The 14,599-nt window shown below is 41.0% G+C and overlaps 1 protein-coding gene and 4 long non-coding RNA genes across 6 annotated transcripts; 3 read left to right on the top strand and 2 right to left on the bottom strand.

The window, feature by feature from the left end:
• Positions 1 to 17: 17 nt before the first annotated feature.
• LOC130379057 (uncharacterized) lies at positions 18 to 961 on the top strand. The gene is made up of 3 exons (XR_008895088.1): positions 18 to 74; positions 185 to 228; positions 356 to 961. It is a non-coding gene; the product is annotated as an uncharacterized LOC130379057 (long non-coding RNA).
• Positions 962 to 1,026: 65 nt separating this feature from the next.
• Positions 1,027 to 2,725, top strand: LOC130378496 (uncharacterized). Its single transcript, XM_056585238.1, has 2 exons — positions 1,027 to 2,410; positions 2,505 to 2,725. Exons 1-2 carry the CDS (start codon positions 1,030 to 1,032, stop codon positions 2,723 to 2,725), a joined length of 1,602 nt encoding a protein of 533 aa, XP_056441213.1. The 5' UTR covers positions 1,027 to 1,029.
• A 263-nt stretch (positions 2,726 to 2,988) lies between these two features.
• LOC130379055 (uncharacterized) lies at positions 2,989 to 6,240 on the top strand. The gene is made up of 4 exons (XR_008895085.1): positions 2,989 to 3,337; positions 3,488 to 3,538; positions 3,954 to 4,001; positions 4,945 to 6,240. It is a non-coding gene; the product is annotated as an uncharacterized LOC130379055 (long non-coding RNA).
• A 1,105-nt stretch (positions 6,241 to 7,345) lies between these two features.
• On the bottom strand, positions 7,346 to 10,145 carry LOC130379054 (uncharacterized). Of its 2 annotated transcripts, XR_008895084.1 has the most exons (4): positions 9,405 to 10,145; positions 9,204 to 9,296; positions 8,960 to 9,045; positions 7,346 to 7,598 (listed from the first exon to the last, which is right to left on the bottom strand). It is a non-coding gene; the product is annotated as an uncharacterized LOC130379054 (long non-coding RNA). The 2 variants fall into 2 exon arrangements; XR_008895083.1 differs by lacking the exon at positions 7,346 to 7,598 and having other exon boundaries at positions 7,909 to 9,045.
• Positions 10,146 to 10,993: 848 nt separating this feature from the next.
• LOC130379053 (uncharacterized) lies at positions 10,994 to 13,947 on the bottom strand. The gene is made up of 4 exons (XR_008895082.1): positions 13,655 to 13,947; positions 12,454 to 12,545; positions 12,052 to 12,090; positions 10,994 to 11,521 (listed from the first exon to the last, which is right to left on the bottom strand). It is a non-coding gene; the product is annotated as an uncharacterized LOC130379053 (long non-coding RNA).
• Between the last annotated feature and the right edge of the window lie 652 nt (positions 13,948 to 14,599).

Raw genomic sequence — 14,599 nt, 5'->3', positions numbered from 1 at the left:
CAACGCTTTGGACCATTGTGAAGCTTGCAATGGACCCGTCTCCGCTCTAAGATGGCTTGGTTACACATGCAAATGTTCGTATTTACATCACACCAACACAGTAGTTGTTGTTGTCTTTGGTGCAGTTATGTTAAACTAAAATAAAAGCCAGACTTGCTAACTTTTCATTTAAATGTGCTTTTAGTGTGTTCAAGGTCGTGGCACAAATCCTGCATGAATCCGTTGCAGGTATGTTCATTGTCTTCTATTCCATTTTAAATTTGACTTTAAAATGTTTCGTGTTGGGTTGTGATTTATACAGTAATACATTTTGGGGGTTTATTTTAAACAAAGCTTCTTTTTTTTTGCTGCATAGGATGTTGATGAGCATGTTTCCGACTCTGCAAGTAGTCACGGCACTTCCTCCGGTGATCTCTTTCACATTGACACTGAATCAAGTTGTGATGGAAATAGTGATAGTGAGGATCCACAGTGGGTAAACCTACCACATCGCAAGGGTGGACCAGTTAAATCACTTTATTCTCAGGAAAGGACAGAGAGAGTGCCACAACCTGTCCTGCATGGAACAGGAAGACAAGGATTCTTCCAACTCTGTAAAATTCGACATTGATGATGACCACATACCTGATAGTGAACCCTGTTGTGATGATGATCCTACAACAAGCAATACCCAGACTCTTCTATCAAGTACAAAAGAGGCTTCTTCTAATGAGGCTGCAGTGGTGCCAGAAGTCTCTCCTTGCACTCCAAGAAATTACTGCTATGTTTGCAAAACACCTCAATCGAAAATATCCCGTCATCTTAAAAAACATGAAAAAGGAGAGCTTGATATTGCTGAAGCATTCTCGTTTCCTAAGAAATCAAAAGAGAGAAAAAGACTACTTGAGAAGTTGCGGAACAGAGGTAATTACGAACACAACCAGGAAGTTTTGAGGAATCATGAAGGACAACTGAAATTAAGAAGAAGACCAACACGATCAAAAATCTCTGACAACCCAAACGCATGTGCACTGTGCATATTGTAAGGGCATGTTCATTCGTAAGGAGCTGTGGCGCCACTTGCGTAGATGCCCATCAAAGACGGTCTCCGAGAGTGAGGCTGTTGGGAAGATTAGAGTCTTAGTTGTGGCTGATATCTCGGAGACAACATTCTGCCAAGCAATTTGCGCTGGACTGTGGAAAATCCTTAGAAATATGAGGCAAGATGAGATTGCATCTGTTGTACGAAATGACTTCCTCATTCTGCAACTGGGCCAGTCTCTCTTCAACAAGCATGGGAGTCATTCAACAAAGTTTGAGTATATCAGAGCCAAGGTCCGGGAAATGGGCAGACTGTTGTTGACCTTAAGAAAGAAATATTCTATATTTAGCTTTGAAGAAGCTGTAAAGCCAAATCATTTTTACAAGATCATTGGAGCTGTCAGAGCAGTTGCAGGATATGATGAAGAGAAACACTCCTATTGCACACCAAGCCTTGCCCTGAAATTGGGACACTCGCTCAAGAAGATCGGTGACATTATTCTCTGCAGGGCCATCACAGCAGAGGATGAAGATTTGATTAAAGCAGCAGAACGATTCACACAACTCTGCACAAAACAGTGGGCAACACAGGTCTCCCACACTGCACTGGCTACTTTGAGCAAGGCAAAATTTAACAAACCATCCACCATACCATTCACAGAGGATGTGCAGCTCTTGCACAAGTACCTGGAGGACAAATCAGCAGACGCCATTGAAAACCTAAAAGACCATGATTCTGCACAGGCGTATGCTGAACTTGCTAGGGTGACACTCACTCAGATAATCGTCTTTAATAGACGCCGTGCAGGAGAAGTCTCAAAAATGACACTTGAGTCCTTCAAAAAAAGAGACCAGACTGAGCTCCATAGTGACATAGCTGCTAGCTTGTCACCGTTTGAACAAAAGCTAGCCCAGCACTTCAGCAGGGTTGAAATTATGGGCAAAAGAGGGAGGAAAGTTGCTGTTCTATTAAACCCGGAAGTTGTCAGTGCAACAACACTTCTATCACACAAAAGAGACGCATGTAACGTCCATAAGGATAACCCCTTCCTCTTTGGACGTCCACAGTGCCCACCCACGAGCTACTACAGGGGACAGGACTGCATACGAATTTTTGCACACGCGTGTGGTGCAAAGAATCCTGATAATCTGAGGTCTACGCAACTTCGCAAGCACATTGCAACATTGTCCCAAATTCTCAATCTCAAAAATAATGAGCTGGACCAACTTGCCAATTTCTTGGGCCACGACATTCGGGTCCACAGAGACTTTTATCGTCTTCCGGAGGCAACTATAGAAATGGCAAAAATCACAAAGCTTCTACTTGCAATGGAAAAAGGAACTCTTGCAAAATTCCAGGGAATGTCTCTTGACGAGATTGAGGTTGAAGGTAAGTGGTGGTATCAACACTCTTAATAATGTGAGGTGTACAAACTTGAAACAACAATGATTTTTATTTTTGCATCAATCGTGCTTTTCTTTAGCTGAATTGGACCCAGAGCTGGAAGATGGAGATGATGAAGGCGATGGAGACGACGAAGGCGACGACGACGAAGGCTGCGAAGGTGACGACGGAGGCTGCGGAGGTGACGACGGAGGCGGCGAAGTTGACGACGGAGGTGACGACGGAGGTGATGACAGAGGCGACGATGGAGGCGGTGGTGAAGAGTCAGATTGTCCCCTTGGACTAAGAGGTATGTCTTGAATATCTTCCAGTGTACATTTGTGGTATTTTGTGGATTAAGAACCATGTTCAAGTTCCCTTTGCTTTAACACTGAAGTTATCATGGGTTTATGTTTGTTCAACTTCTCCCCAACTTAAAATGGCCTGGTAAACCATAAGGTATGCAAGGGACAGCTCTTTTCCGAAATAGAAATTCACAACAAACACTATTGCTTTCAAAAAACTATTTCAAATCATTTAATAATAATATTCAATTTAAAGTTGACTTTAACTTTAATGTTTTAACCTCTGGGACCCTTATGCATGCGTGCTTTTCACATTTCATTTTATGATAATTTTGTCTGAGTTCATGCATATGGCACAATAAATTGACCTAACAATGAGCTAAATGTGGCCATCAGGGTCAAGTCCATGGAGCCGCATTTAAAGGTAGTCGTGTACTATAATTATGTACACATACAGGAAACAAGAACATACTCATAAAACTTAGACCAGACACATCTAATCACTATTGCGACTACCAAAGTAGTGCATTGATCACTTAACGTCAATTGATGCTGAAGGCCATTTTTGTATTCATTTCACCAGAAAATCAAGAAATGAAGATGCCTGAAGAGCCCACCAGCTCCTCAGGTAATGTGCGGGAAAGTCATAATTTGCTATATTGTAGGCAGTACTACTGTGCTGCATGTGTTCTGACGTGGAGAAAGCAGACAAAATGCAAAGCTGTTATAACTTCTGAACTTCTTAAATCTGAACCTTCTTTTTATATATTTATTTTAGGGAAAAGAAAAAGTATGGAATTGACCCAGGGTGAGGCCAAGAGTTACAAAGGTAAGGTTTTTGTTTTTGTCTTAAATGGTAGTAATGGTCTGGGTGTTCCAGAAATCAGGTTTAGTGAACACACTGAATTTGTAAGTAAATGTACAGTTCTTAGAGATATACATTTTGATATTGTGTCATTATAAAGTTCATATTTACAACAATTGTTATGGCACACTGACTAGCAAGGACATTTTAAAATGGCACTTCACATTAAAACGGTTGCATAGGGCAAGTAAATCCAAACTTCAGGCAAGTAGATTTCTGACCAATTTGCCCGACCGTGAAAAAAATCCTTAACATTGAACCCTGAAGTTCAAGCTGAAGTTCAGCAAATTGTATTTTTTTGTGTGAAAAGTAAACTTCTCCATAGGTGCTTTGGATATTGTACTAGCTATTCTAACAAAATAATTTCTTGCTTCTCCAGGGGGAAACAAACTGTGTGCGACCCAGAGTGTGGCATCCAGCTCCAAAGGTAAAACTAAATCCTTCATTCCTTTATTTTTTATATGCTTAATCAGCACACATTAATAAATAATTAAATATTGACAGAATACTAAGTACAGTTCAATTTAGTACATGGTGTCATCATCTTATGTACACATCACTGTTGTTAGAAGCAAGTATATCTTTGGCCTAAAAGGTATGCAGAAATCTGGCAGCCAGACAAATGTGACATTTATAGTTTTTAGGCCTGTCAATGACCAAAGATTTTCCTGGTTGACCAGTTAAGGTCATTAGTCGACTTATCGTCATACTTTTCTGATATTAATTTAATTATATATTTTTTGCTAATATCATATTGTTTTAACTAGCATGCTGTTATAAATGATCATGTAGCCTGATGTTTCCAACTAGTTTAATGGTGTAAAAGTCAAGTATGGCCTAACTTCTTACCTTTATAACTATATATCATTTTAATCACTTTAGATTTGTCTTTACCAGAGTCGGAAAAATACGCTATCGTCATGCTAATGCTAGGCTAACATTACTTGCGTGTTTTAGATGTTGACATGTTTACCTGCAGAGTTGCATGATGTCACCTTCTATGGGTCCTTTATCCTCTGAAATAATCCACACTATATTTCCAGCCCTTCATAATAATTAACTGTCTAATAACCACAGGGACCAGGTGTGTTTCACACTGAGGTTTACAAGTGACGAGTAGTGGCACTTCCTGTGTCCGTCATTTCAAATTAAAAGCTTTGTTTTGTTTTTTTAATCCTACGACCAACGGACCAATGAAAACATCGATTAAAGTTCAACTATTAGGGGGCAGCCCTAGCAGTTTGCCTAGAATTTTCAACAAATGCTACTATATGTGACTTTTGTATATAACATAATTTACCTATAGCTCAAAACTAAACTTATAACAGTTCTTGTCTTCACTATCTTAACAATTTTTTTTTCATTGACAGAATTCAAATCAAGAAGATGTGTGAAAAGGCCATGGAGCAAGACTGAAGTTGGTGCTGTCATGAAACATTTTAAGACACATTTCAAAGGGACACTTGGCAACTAAGTTAGAGTGTGAGCGGTGTAAGGTTTCTGAGCACCCTGTTTTGAGCGACAGAACTCCTCAAAATATAAGAGACTTTGTTAGGAACAGGGGCCTTATGTTTAAAAGAAAGGTCTAACTTGTTTTATTTTTTTACATATGTTTCAAAGGTTCCTCAGAGCATTATTACGTGTTTGTGTTAGTTCATGTTAGTTCATAGTTCATAGTTCATAGTTCAGGGCTATTCAACCTCCTTAACAAGTGGGCCGAAAAGGAAAACCACTGGGGGTTCATGGGCCACACAGAGTAGAACGATGTCAATGAATCGCTGCAAATAAATCGTACTTAAAGTAGTGTTAACTTAATATATATAGTACTACTACATGGAATAAACTTGTCAGACGCATTCCTTCCTTCTTCACTTTTAATCGTATCATTAGAAAATATTTTGTTCTCACATATTTTGGACACGTATTTAGAATTCAACAATGTTGTTTGAATCATCACAAAACAGAACTACTGTACATATGAGACATTTTGAGCCAGTGAGTCAGTGAGAAAGATTGCACTGCCTTTTTTGCCTAGTTTGAATCATCCTGAGACACTCATGCAGCTTCTCATAGGTCATGGAGCAGCGTGCCCATGTTCTGATGGCATTCATATGAGAAAAGCTAGACTCAACGTATCGGTTGAGCCAAACATTGTCAGAATAAGTGATGCCAGTTCCTGATTGTGGGGTACTGCTACTGGCTAGTATCACCGGCTACACACGGAAACCTGATTTGCATGCAACTATGTTTCTCCTTTATTTTATTTATTTTTTGCATGCAACCTCTTGCGGGCCAGAAAAAATTAAGAGGGGCCGTATTTGGCCCACGGGCCGCTAGTTGAATAGGCCTGTCATAGTTCATAGTTCATGTTCATGTTCAAATAATTCAGATTTGTTTATGTGGAGTTCAATATGTGGAGTTCAATATAACGCAAGTTCAATGTTAAGGATTTTTTACACATAAATAAAAATTGTGTTATTTATTAACTGATTCAAAGATTATTACTGTAATTCCAGGACATGAAGGTACATAAAAGGAACAACCTTCTCAAGGTTCCATAAAAGCAGCAGACAATTACAAAATTACTATTTAAAAGTTAAACAGCATTCAGTGCTAAGAAATAATATGATATATAAAATAATACTACATTTTATTTAAAGCGCCTTTCAAGGTTCCCATTCACTAGATGACAGTGACATGTCATTTTAATGGCAAATCTTTTAGCTGCTGGTGGATAGATGAGATTTAAATTTCAAGAGAAAATAAACATGTTTATTGTGTATAGATAGCATAGAGTATTACACATTAGTCAAAGTTCAGTAGTGTTAATCTTTCAAAATACCAGGTAATTGACCATTCTCAAAACTCTTGATGGATTGACATACAACACTAGTGTATGGGTGTAATGACCAGATAAACCAGTGCGGTCCTTATAGTTAAGGGTTTTGGCCTGATTGTGTGCGTGTGTATGGGTAATGACCAGATAAACCAGTGCGGTCCTTATAATTAAGGGTTTTGCCCTGATTGTGTGTGTGTCTGTGTGTTTGTGTATGGGTAATGACCAGATAAACCAGTGCGGTCCTTATAGTTAAGGGTTTTGCCCTGATTGTGTGTGTGTATGGGTAATGACCAGATAAACCAGTGCGGTCCTTATAATTAAGGGTTTTGCCCTGATTGTGTGTGTGTCTGTGTGTGTGTGTATGGGTAATGACCAGATAAACCAGTGCGGTCCTTATAGTTAAGGGTTTTGCCCTGATTGTGTGTGTGTATGGGTAATGACCAGATAAACCAGTGCGGTCCTTATAATTAAGGTTTTTGCCCTGATTGTGTGTGTGTCTGTGTGTGTGTATGGGTAATGACCAGATAACCAGTGCGGTCCTTATAGTTAAGGGTTTTGCCCTGATTGTGTGTGTGTATGGGTAATGACCAGATAAACCAGTGCGGTCCTTATAATTAAGTTTTTGCCCTGATTGTGTGTGTGTCTGTGTGTGTGTGTATGGGTAATGACCAGATAAACCAGTGCGGTCCTTATAGTTAAGGGTTTTGCCCTGATTGTGTGTGTGTCTGTGTGTGTGTGTATGGGTAATGACCAGATAAACCAGTGCGGTCCTTATAGTTAAGGGTTTTGCCCTGATTGTGTGTGTGTATGGGTAATGACCAGATAAACCAGTGCGGTCCTTATAGTTAAGGGTTTTGCCCTGATTGTGTGCGTGTATGGGTAATGACCAGATAAACCAGTGCGGTCCTTATAATTAAGGGTTTTGCCCTGATTGTGTGTGTGTATGGGTAATGACCAGATAAACCAGGGGGGTCCTCAGAAATCACTGTTGTGTCAGGAAACGCCTCCTCCCGCCCCCGTCCTCATAGTCCTTAAAAAGTCAGGTTTTCATAACTTCAGATTCTTTAACAGTAATTCAATTTTAAATAGCCAGAAAATGTTCTGATTTTTTTTGGACCATATTCATGTTTCTTGCATGTCTCTGGGACAAAGGGAAAGGTGGGACCCCGTAAACCATGTCTGGGCCTGTATGGGAAAAGTGTCCTTTTAAACCACAGCAACCAGTATGTGTGCGCGCGTGTGTGTGTGTGTGTGTGTGTGTGTGTGTGTGTGTGTGTGTGTGTGTGTGTTAGCGTGTGTGTGTTAGCGTGCGTGCGTGCGCGTGTGTGTTAGCGTGCGTGCGTGCGTGTTAGCGTGCGTGCGTGCGTGTTAGCGTGCGTGCGTGCGCGTGTGTGCGCGTGTGTGTATGTGTGCTTAGCACGCTATTTTATGTTGAAATGCGACGTAATCCAGTGTTCACGAAAACGTACACTGTCAACGTATGCTTTTGGCGACTGGGTTGGCTCTCAGATAAACGGGTTTCTAACAAGATGATATTGTAGCGTATCAGGGTTTGGGAGGAAGGGGCGGGCCTTCTGAGAGGGGGTTCCGGGGGTTTCTTTCCGGGCGGGAGTTTTGGTTGTTGTAGTTTTCCGGTGGAGCTGTGCCTGCCTGTCCGATTGTGGAATCCAATAAACCTGCTATCAAGCTTACTTCGCTCAATACCTCGCCTGTGGTTATTACAATATCATTAAAAGTTACATAAAGTAACGGTTTAATAACAAACGCAAGAAACACGTGAGCTGCTAGTTTAGCGAAAGCAGCGTCCCTAGCAACCTGACGTCGTTGAAAAATGCGAGCGAGCCGATTAAATCTTCCTAATAACTATAAAACTAAAGATCAGACACAATCACTGACTGAAGATTATGCAAGTAAAAAGTATATTTCTCGCTAGAAATGTTACTAGAAACACGTTTAACGGTGAATCGATCCTAAAATATTGCATTTCCCATTCAGATAATAAAGATTAATAAAGATCATACACATTCACTGACTGAAGATTATGCAAGGAAAATGTACATTTCTCGCTAGAAATGTCATTAGAAACACGTTTAATGGTGTATCTGTCCTAAAATATTGCATTTCCCATTCAGATAATAACGACTAATATGGCTACGTAACAATTTCACCAAATGCTAGGAGAACGTATCGCTGTTGGTGCTATTCCCCCATTCATTTCGAATGAAGGATGCGTGTTCAGGGTGACGCTTTGGTCAGGCAAAGCATGACCCTGAACACGCCTTGCGATGTGGACAGACGTATCTATTTTACGCCTTGGCGTGATACCGTGTATGTAATGCAAGTATAATAAAGTGTATGGGCGTTGTCCTTATACCGGGTTGTATCCTTATATCCTTATAGCCTACTCATCAAATGAATAGATTTAGCAAAAAAAGTTATTTTTTTCCAACCATTGATTTGAGTTTTGATCTTAAATCATTTACACCTGAATAAAATGGCTAAAACCCTAAATGCACAGAGCAAAAACATACATGTGGCATACATACCTCCCGCGACCTGTAGAGTCTTTACACACCAGAAGAGTGTTTATCAGAGCGGAGCCCTGAATGTGACGTCACCCTTCATCTAGTCTCTGTAAAAATTGGATGTTGCGCAGCATTTATTATGACGTCATTATATAGACTCTCTCTCAGCACCCCCCACTTGGACCGACTTCCCGCGTCCCTGCCTTTAACTACGCATTTTGGTGTTCAACCAAAATATCAAAATCGGTAAAATAACTTCACTCACCACGAACTCCCTGACAAGATTTGCTGGGTCTTCGTTGAGGTACACACACAGCCACTTGAGAACACATTCCCGCCCTGCATCAACGTCATCGTCCTAGGCCATGGGGATTAGAAGAGAAAGACATTTGTTTGGATTTTTTTTCTCTTTTCCTCAAATTTCTCTATAAATTCAGTATTTTATTTCCCAAAAATTCATTCTTACTTGAGTCATGGGGGCCAACGTTCTCTCAAGAAGCTTGCCTATCTGTCCTCGTTTTTCGAAGAGCTTAAAGGTCCCATGACATGCTATTTTATGTATTCTTTAATATAGGTATTAGTGTGCAACTAACACAGTATTCAAAGACGTTCCCTAAATTCAGCCGTGGTGCAGAGTTACAGCCACTCCGAGCCAGTCGCACATTGAGCTTCCCCCAAATGCGCTGTTTCGGTGGGCGTGTCAAGGAGGAGGGTGGGGGTGTGGCCCTGAGCAGCTTGCAGCCAGCCACCATGCGCTCTGTTTACAGTGGATGTATCGCAATGGCGAGGCGCACACCCTTTAGCCGTGTTCTGTAAATATTCTAGAACACACGGGAGTCCTGGAGCTCTATATCTAAATATTATCATATAGCCTACACAGATATCTATATCATATAATATATATTATCACAGCCAAAAGCTGTGTGAGCCGATATTATGAATCTCAAACGACCGCGTTGGGTTCTCCGACGTTCCTGGTTCTTCAACGTCCACATCAATGTGAATACACACACTGTAACGCAAGTGTTTCTTGTCGGTTCTTTGACGCGTCTTGTATTTCCACAACGAGACTGTCGTGGGGGTTATCTGAGCCATGGTTGAGAAGGAATTGGGGGAAAGGAACTTTGGTTTGACTCGCTGAAGTACATGAACTGCGACATGCCGCCGGTTGCCGCGAGGCACCATCGCCCGGCAGCGGGCAGCCGGCAGCGCGTGGTTCAGTCGACTTCAGGTTGATGTGAAAGTGGAAGAACCAGAGACGTCGCAGAACCCGACAGTCGTTTGTGATTCATAATATCGTCTGGAGGCGCACACAATATGTTATATGATATAGATATCTATGTATTATATGATATTATTTAGATGTAGAGCTCCAGGACTGTAACGCAAGTGTTGTACACTTCCTTGTTATTTGGATAACCGTTCTGCTGTTGGTGTGATGGCGCATAACACGTCGGACTCTCGTCTGGTATTTCTACAACGAGACTCGTATTGGGGGTTATCTCAGCCAAGGTTGAGAATGAATTGGGGGGAAGGAACTTTGGTCGTTGACTCCCTCAAGACCATGAACCACGCCAAGGTGGAGAAAGGGATCTTTGCCGGGCAGCGCTTATGCACCTCCGCCTCCGGCGGTGGTCCCTCAGCGGGGCTCAAGCGGGAGACATTCGCCGCCAACAATCCCTTTCTCCTCCATGTCGTGGTTCATGTTCTTGAGGGAGTCAAAGCCAAAGTTCCTTCCCCCCAATTCATTCATTCGTGTTATGCGCCATCACACCAACAGCAGAACGGTTATCCAAATAACAAGGAAGTGTACAACACTTGCGTTACAGTCCTGGAGCTCTATATCTAAATAATATCATATAATACATAGATATCTATAACATATAACATATTGTGTGCGCCTCCAGACGATATTATGAATCACAAACGACTTTGTCGGGTTCTGCGACGTCTCTGGTTCTTCCACTTTCACATCAACCTGAAGTCCACTGAACCGCGCGCTGCCGGCTGCCCGCTGCCGGGCGATGGTGCCTCGCGGCAACCGGCGGCATGTCGCCGTTCATGTACTTCAGCGAGTCAAACCAAAGTTCCTTTCCCCCAATTCCTTCTCAACCATGGCTCAGATAACCCCCACGACAGTCTCGTTGTGGAAATACAAGACACGTCAAAGAACCGACAAGAAACACTTGCGTTACAGTGTGTGTATTCACACACACACGTGGCGCTCGCACGGTCGAGTCTCATTGGCGGGCCGACGTCTCTGGGCGAGCCAGGCAGAGTAAGGGGAGGAGCTGAGATTCCTGATGACGTCATGAGCACAGACATTCCAAATCAGCGCGCTTGAGCCTCCGTTTTTTCGAAGGCGAGCAGAACAGCTAGTGCTAGTTTTACACCAAACGCAAGTTTTAGCCACTGGGGGACCATAGGCAGGCTAGGGGAACTCATATTTATGTTAGAAAACCTCCCAAAGTGAGATTTTCATGTCATGGGACCTTTAAGAAGTTTGTCAGATCGTACATCCAGCTGTGACAGACATCTGGATTGCAGGGGCATGGTGGTAAAGCGCTTAAATTCTGCATTTATCTGAAAATAAAAATAAGACAATCATTTGATTACTTCATTTTCTAATGATCTTATATTTAAAATACATAAATTGGTCTGTAATGGTAACATAAACTTCCTCTTCCACAAACTCCTCATCCTGGCAATCAGCTGAAGAATCATGTAATGATGGTGATGGTAATGTAGTTGTTAACACAATACCAGGAATAAAATCAGTTAGGTTATGAGGTGTGTGTCGGCTTCTCTTATGAGACATAAACGTTCCATAAATATTGGTTTGAAAAGTACAGCCAACAAACATGTCAGAGACAATTTAATTTCTCCTCAGATGTATGTTGATATTAATAAAGTATTCCCTTTAATTAGATAGATTTTTGCATCTACATAAGTGACAGCTGAAAGTAGCCAACTCTTTTTGAGTCTGACTAACTTGTGTTGAATGAACTCTACTTTGGTGTACAATTAAAGCATTCCAAGTCTTAAATGTACATGGATGGTGTGCCCAAAATGTGGATGCTTGAGTTTATAATGATTAAGAAGTAAAGACCTACTAGCTACTGCAACGGAACACCCCTTACACTGCCACATCACTGGAAAGAGAGAAAGAGGGAAAAATGTGAGGCCAGCCCACCAAATACATCCATATAGCTTTCCTAACAGAATCGGTCAACATGCTTCAAAGTTACTCTGTATTGTAGTTTAAATGCAATTCATTTAAATGCAACTCAAATTAGTTTATTAGCTACACCTAGTTAAAATAAATGGAGTTCATGGTGCTTTTAAACTGTTGAATGGGGACCTAATAAATCACACAGGAAAGTATATTCCTGCAGGCTAATGTTATCACACAGTACCAAAATATTAAGATTAATTTTCATAAATTGACAGCAACATTCTAATACTATTAAGTTTAAATAAGTCAAGTCAATCAAATAAAGCATTTAAATACTCACCATTTCTACAGAGCCTTAGGAACAATGCTTGAAGCAGAAGCCCGTCTCAACCCAACCGTCTCAACACCAATTACCTATACCTACAGAAAAAACTAAAACAAATATATTATTCAAACATAGTTTCAACAGAACAAGTTTACCCTTAAATAAACATTTCCATACAACAGTTAAATAAAAATCTCCCTCATTTCTCATTTTAATAAGGCTCTATCAAGGTAATTAGACATCAAGACCTAAAAAATAATACATTCTTAACACAACAAAATGAAATGAAAACATAACATATTGTAGCGTCCCTCTGTAAAAATGACACGAGACGGAACTGGGGTTTTCTGGCGATTTATTTTCCAATTAATACACAGCATCGCACTTTAGCCTAGCTCTCTCCCCAGAACAATGATAACGTTTCCTGGTTCTCAGCCAATCACGACCCTACAGCCTATGACATATCCACTAACTCTCTGGAATCCCAACAACTCAACCCAGTGAAATGGACGTAAACAAACTATTTTAACAGAGGAACACACATAACACAACATTACATTATACCCAGTCCGTTACAATGACTGGGGAAGGCTAGGTAAAGCTGGTAAAGACCAAACCGCTTAAACTATGAATGCCTTTGCTACCCAGCGATGCTAATATTAGCCTAATGCTAAACGCTAGCTGCCATTGCCGCGTGTACGTGACGCCTACAGAGCCCTCGGCTACAGACAGGACCATCAAAATTCTCACCGGTCCAATTAATATACTGACACGTTTTTACGTTTTACCAGGCATAGCAGCATAAACAATAAAGACATTATCAGCGACTTTCCCCACCGTGGTATAGTGAATATTTCCCAAAAAATGAGCCAACATTTGGAGTTGCTTAAGCATGCAGTTAGTATGCCCCGAGCGAATTACACCAATTAACTTCATAGTTCTAAGGAAAGTCAACTACGCTTTCACACGATAGAAAAACATGCTTTATTCCCTAATTTCGTGAATGAGTCATGAGCTAAATTAAAGTTGTTTAGGCCTAGCTAACGCCAGCGAATAGTAACCACAGAGAACTTTAACACATTAGTATAATCACATTAGGCCTGGATTTTCAAAAAATACCTTGACATAAACATGTTGCTCAACCTTACGAGCAAATTAAAACAAGTATTTAGAGTGACTGACTCTAACAGTGACATATTTGGTAAGATTGAATTACCTTGAAAGATAACTCCTCAGGTCCACACGCCTTCAACACAAGTGCAAAATGGCAACGTTCTTCTTCATCACGTGGGTGATGAAGCGTTCATAGTGGGCGGTGTTCCAGACAAAACATAACTTATTTCTTACTTCTGATTACGCGGTAACGCTACGGTATTAAACAATTAAGCCCAAATGGCAAGTTCTATTTATTATCACAGACCGTGCATGTCACAGAAAATGTGGAAAAATGCACTTCCTGTATCCCAGTGCCAGGCCCAAGAATTAACAGCAGTAACATCAACCACATTGTTGATTATCTACAATGTTAATTCCGGATAGTCAAACTTAGTTAATAAATGACAATTCGGCTTGCCATAACCACCTGCCTTTGCGTCAGTCCTAATAGCGTATGTGTGTGCGCGAGAAAGGCAGTGTACGTATGTGTGTGTGTGTGTGTGTGTGTGAGTGACGTCAGCGAGTGAGTGGACGAGCGAGGAGAGTGAGCGGTAGCGTGTGTGTCTAGTGAAGAAGCGAACGAGTCCGGTAGAATAACGGAGCAAGGTACGTTTTATTACTCTGTTTTCTGGGAATAATTTACGCAAGCAGAAACCAGAAAACAAGCCGTTTTTTCGTTTTTTCGTTTTGACAAGAAAACGAAAATCTAAATTTCAGTTCGTTTATTCGTTTTTTGGTTCTTACTGAGCGAAACGAATTTACCACTCAATATCTGGTTTCCGCCGGTGGGCGGGTCCTCTTATTGGCTAGCGTGCTTCATTGCCCTGTGCTCTTCATAATAAAAGTTCTTCCGTTTGATAATGTCGACAAAAATATTACTGTATTATAGTCACTAGCAGACACAGAGGACCACACCACCCACAGTCAAGACTGACACGGCTTCAAATAACAATAATAGTATTCATAATCATTTGAAAATGAGAACTTATGAAGTTATGATGACTTC

This window comes from Gadus chalcogrammus, chromosome 3 (genome assembly GCF_026213295.1).
Source record: "Gadus chalcogrammus isolate NIFS_2021 chromosome 3, NIFS_Gcha_1.0, whole genome shotgun sequence".
Taxonomy (NCBI): Eukaryota; Metazoa; Chordata; class Actinopteri; order Gadiformes; family Gadidae; genus Gadus; species Gadus chalcogrammus.
This window is presented reverse-complemented; position numbering and strand designations above follow the sequence as displayed.

Coding starts and splice junctions, on each gene's coding strand:
- LOC130378496 (XM_056585238.1), top strand. CDS start 1,030: ATGTTCATTCGTAAGGAGCTGTGGCGCCACTTGCGTAGATGCCCATCA. Junction 2,411..2,504: donor TGACGAGATTGAGGTTGAAG/GTAAGTGGTGGT, acceptor GCTTTTCTTTAG/CTGAATTGGACCCAGAGCTG.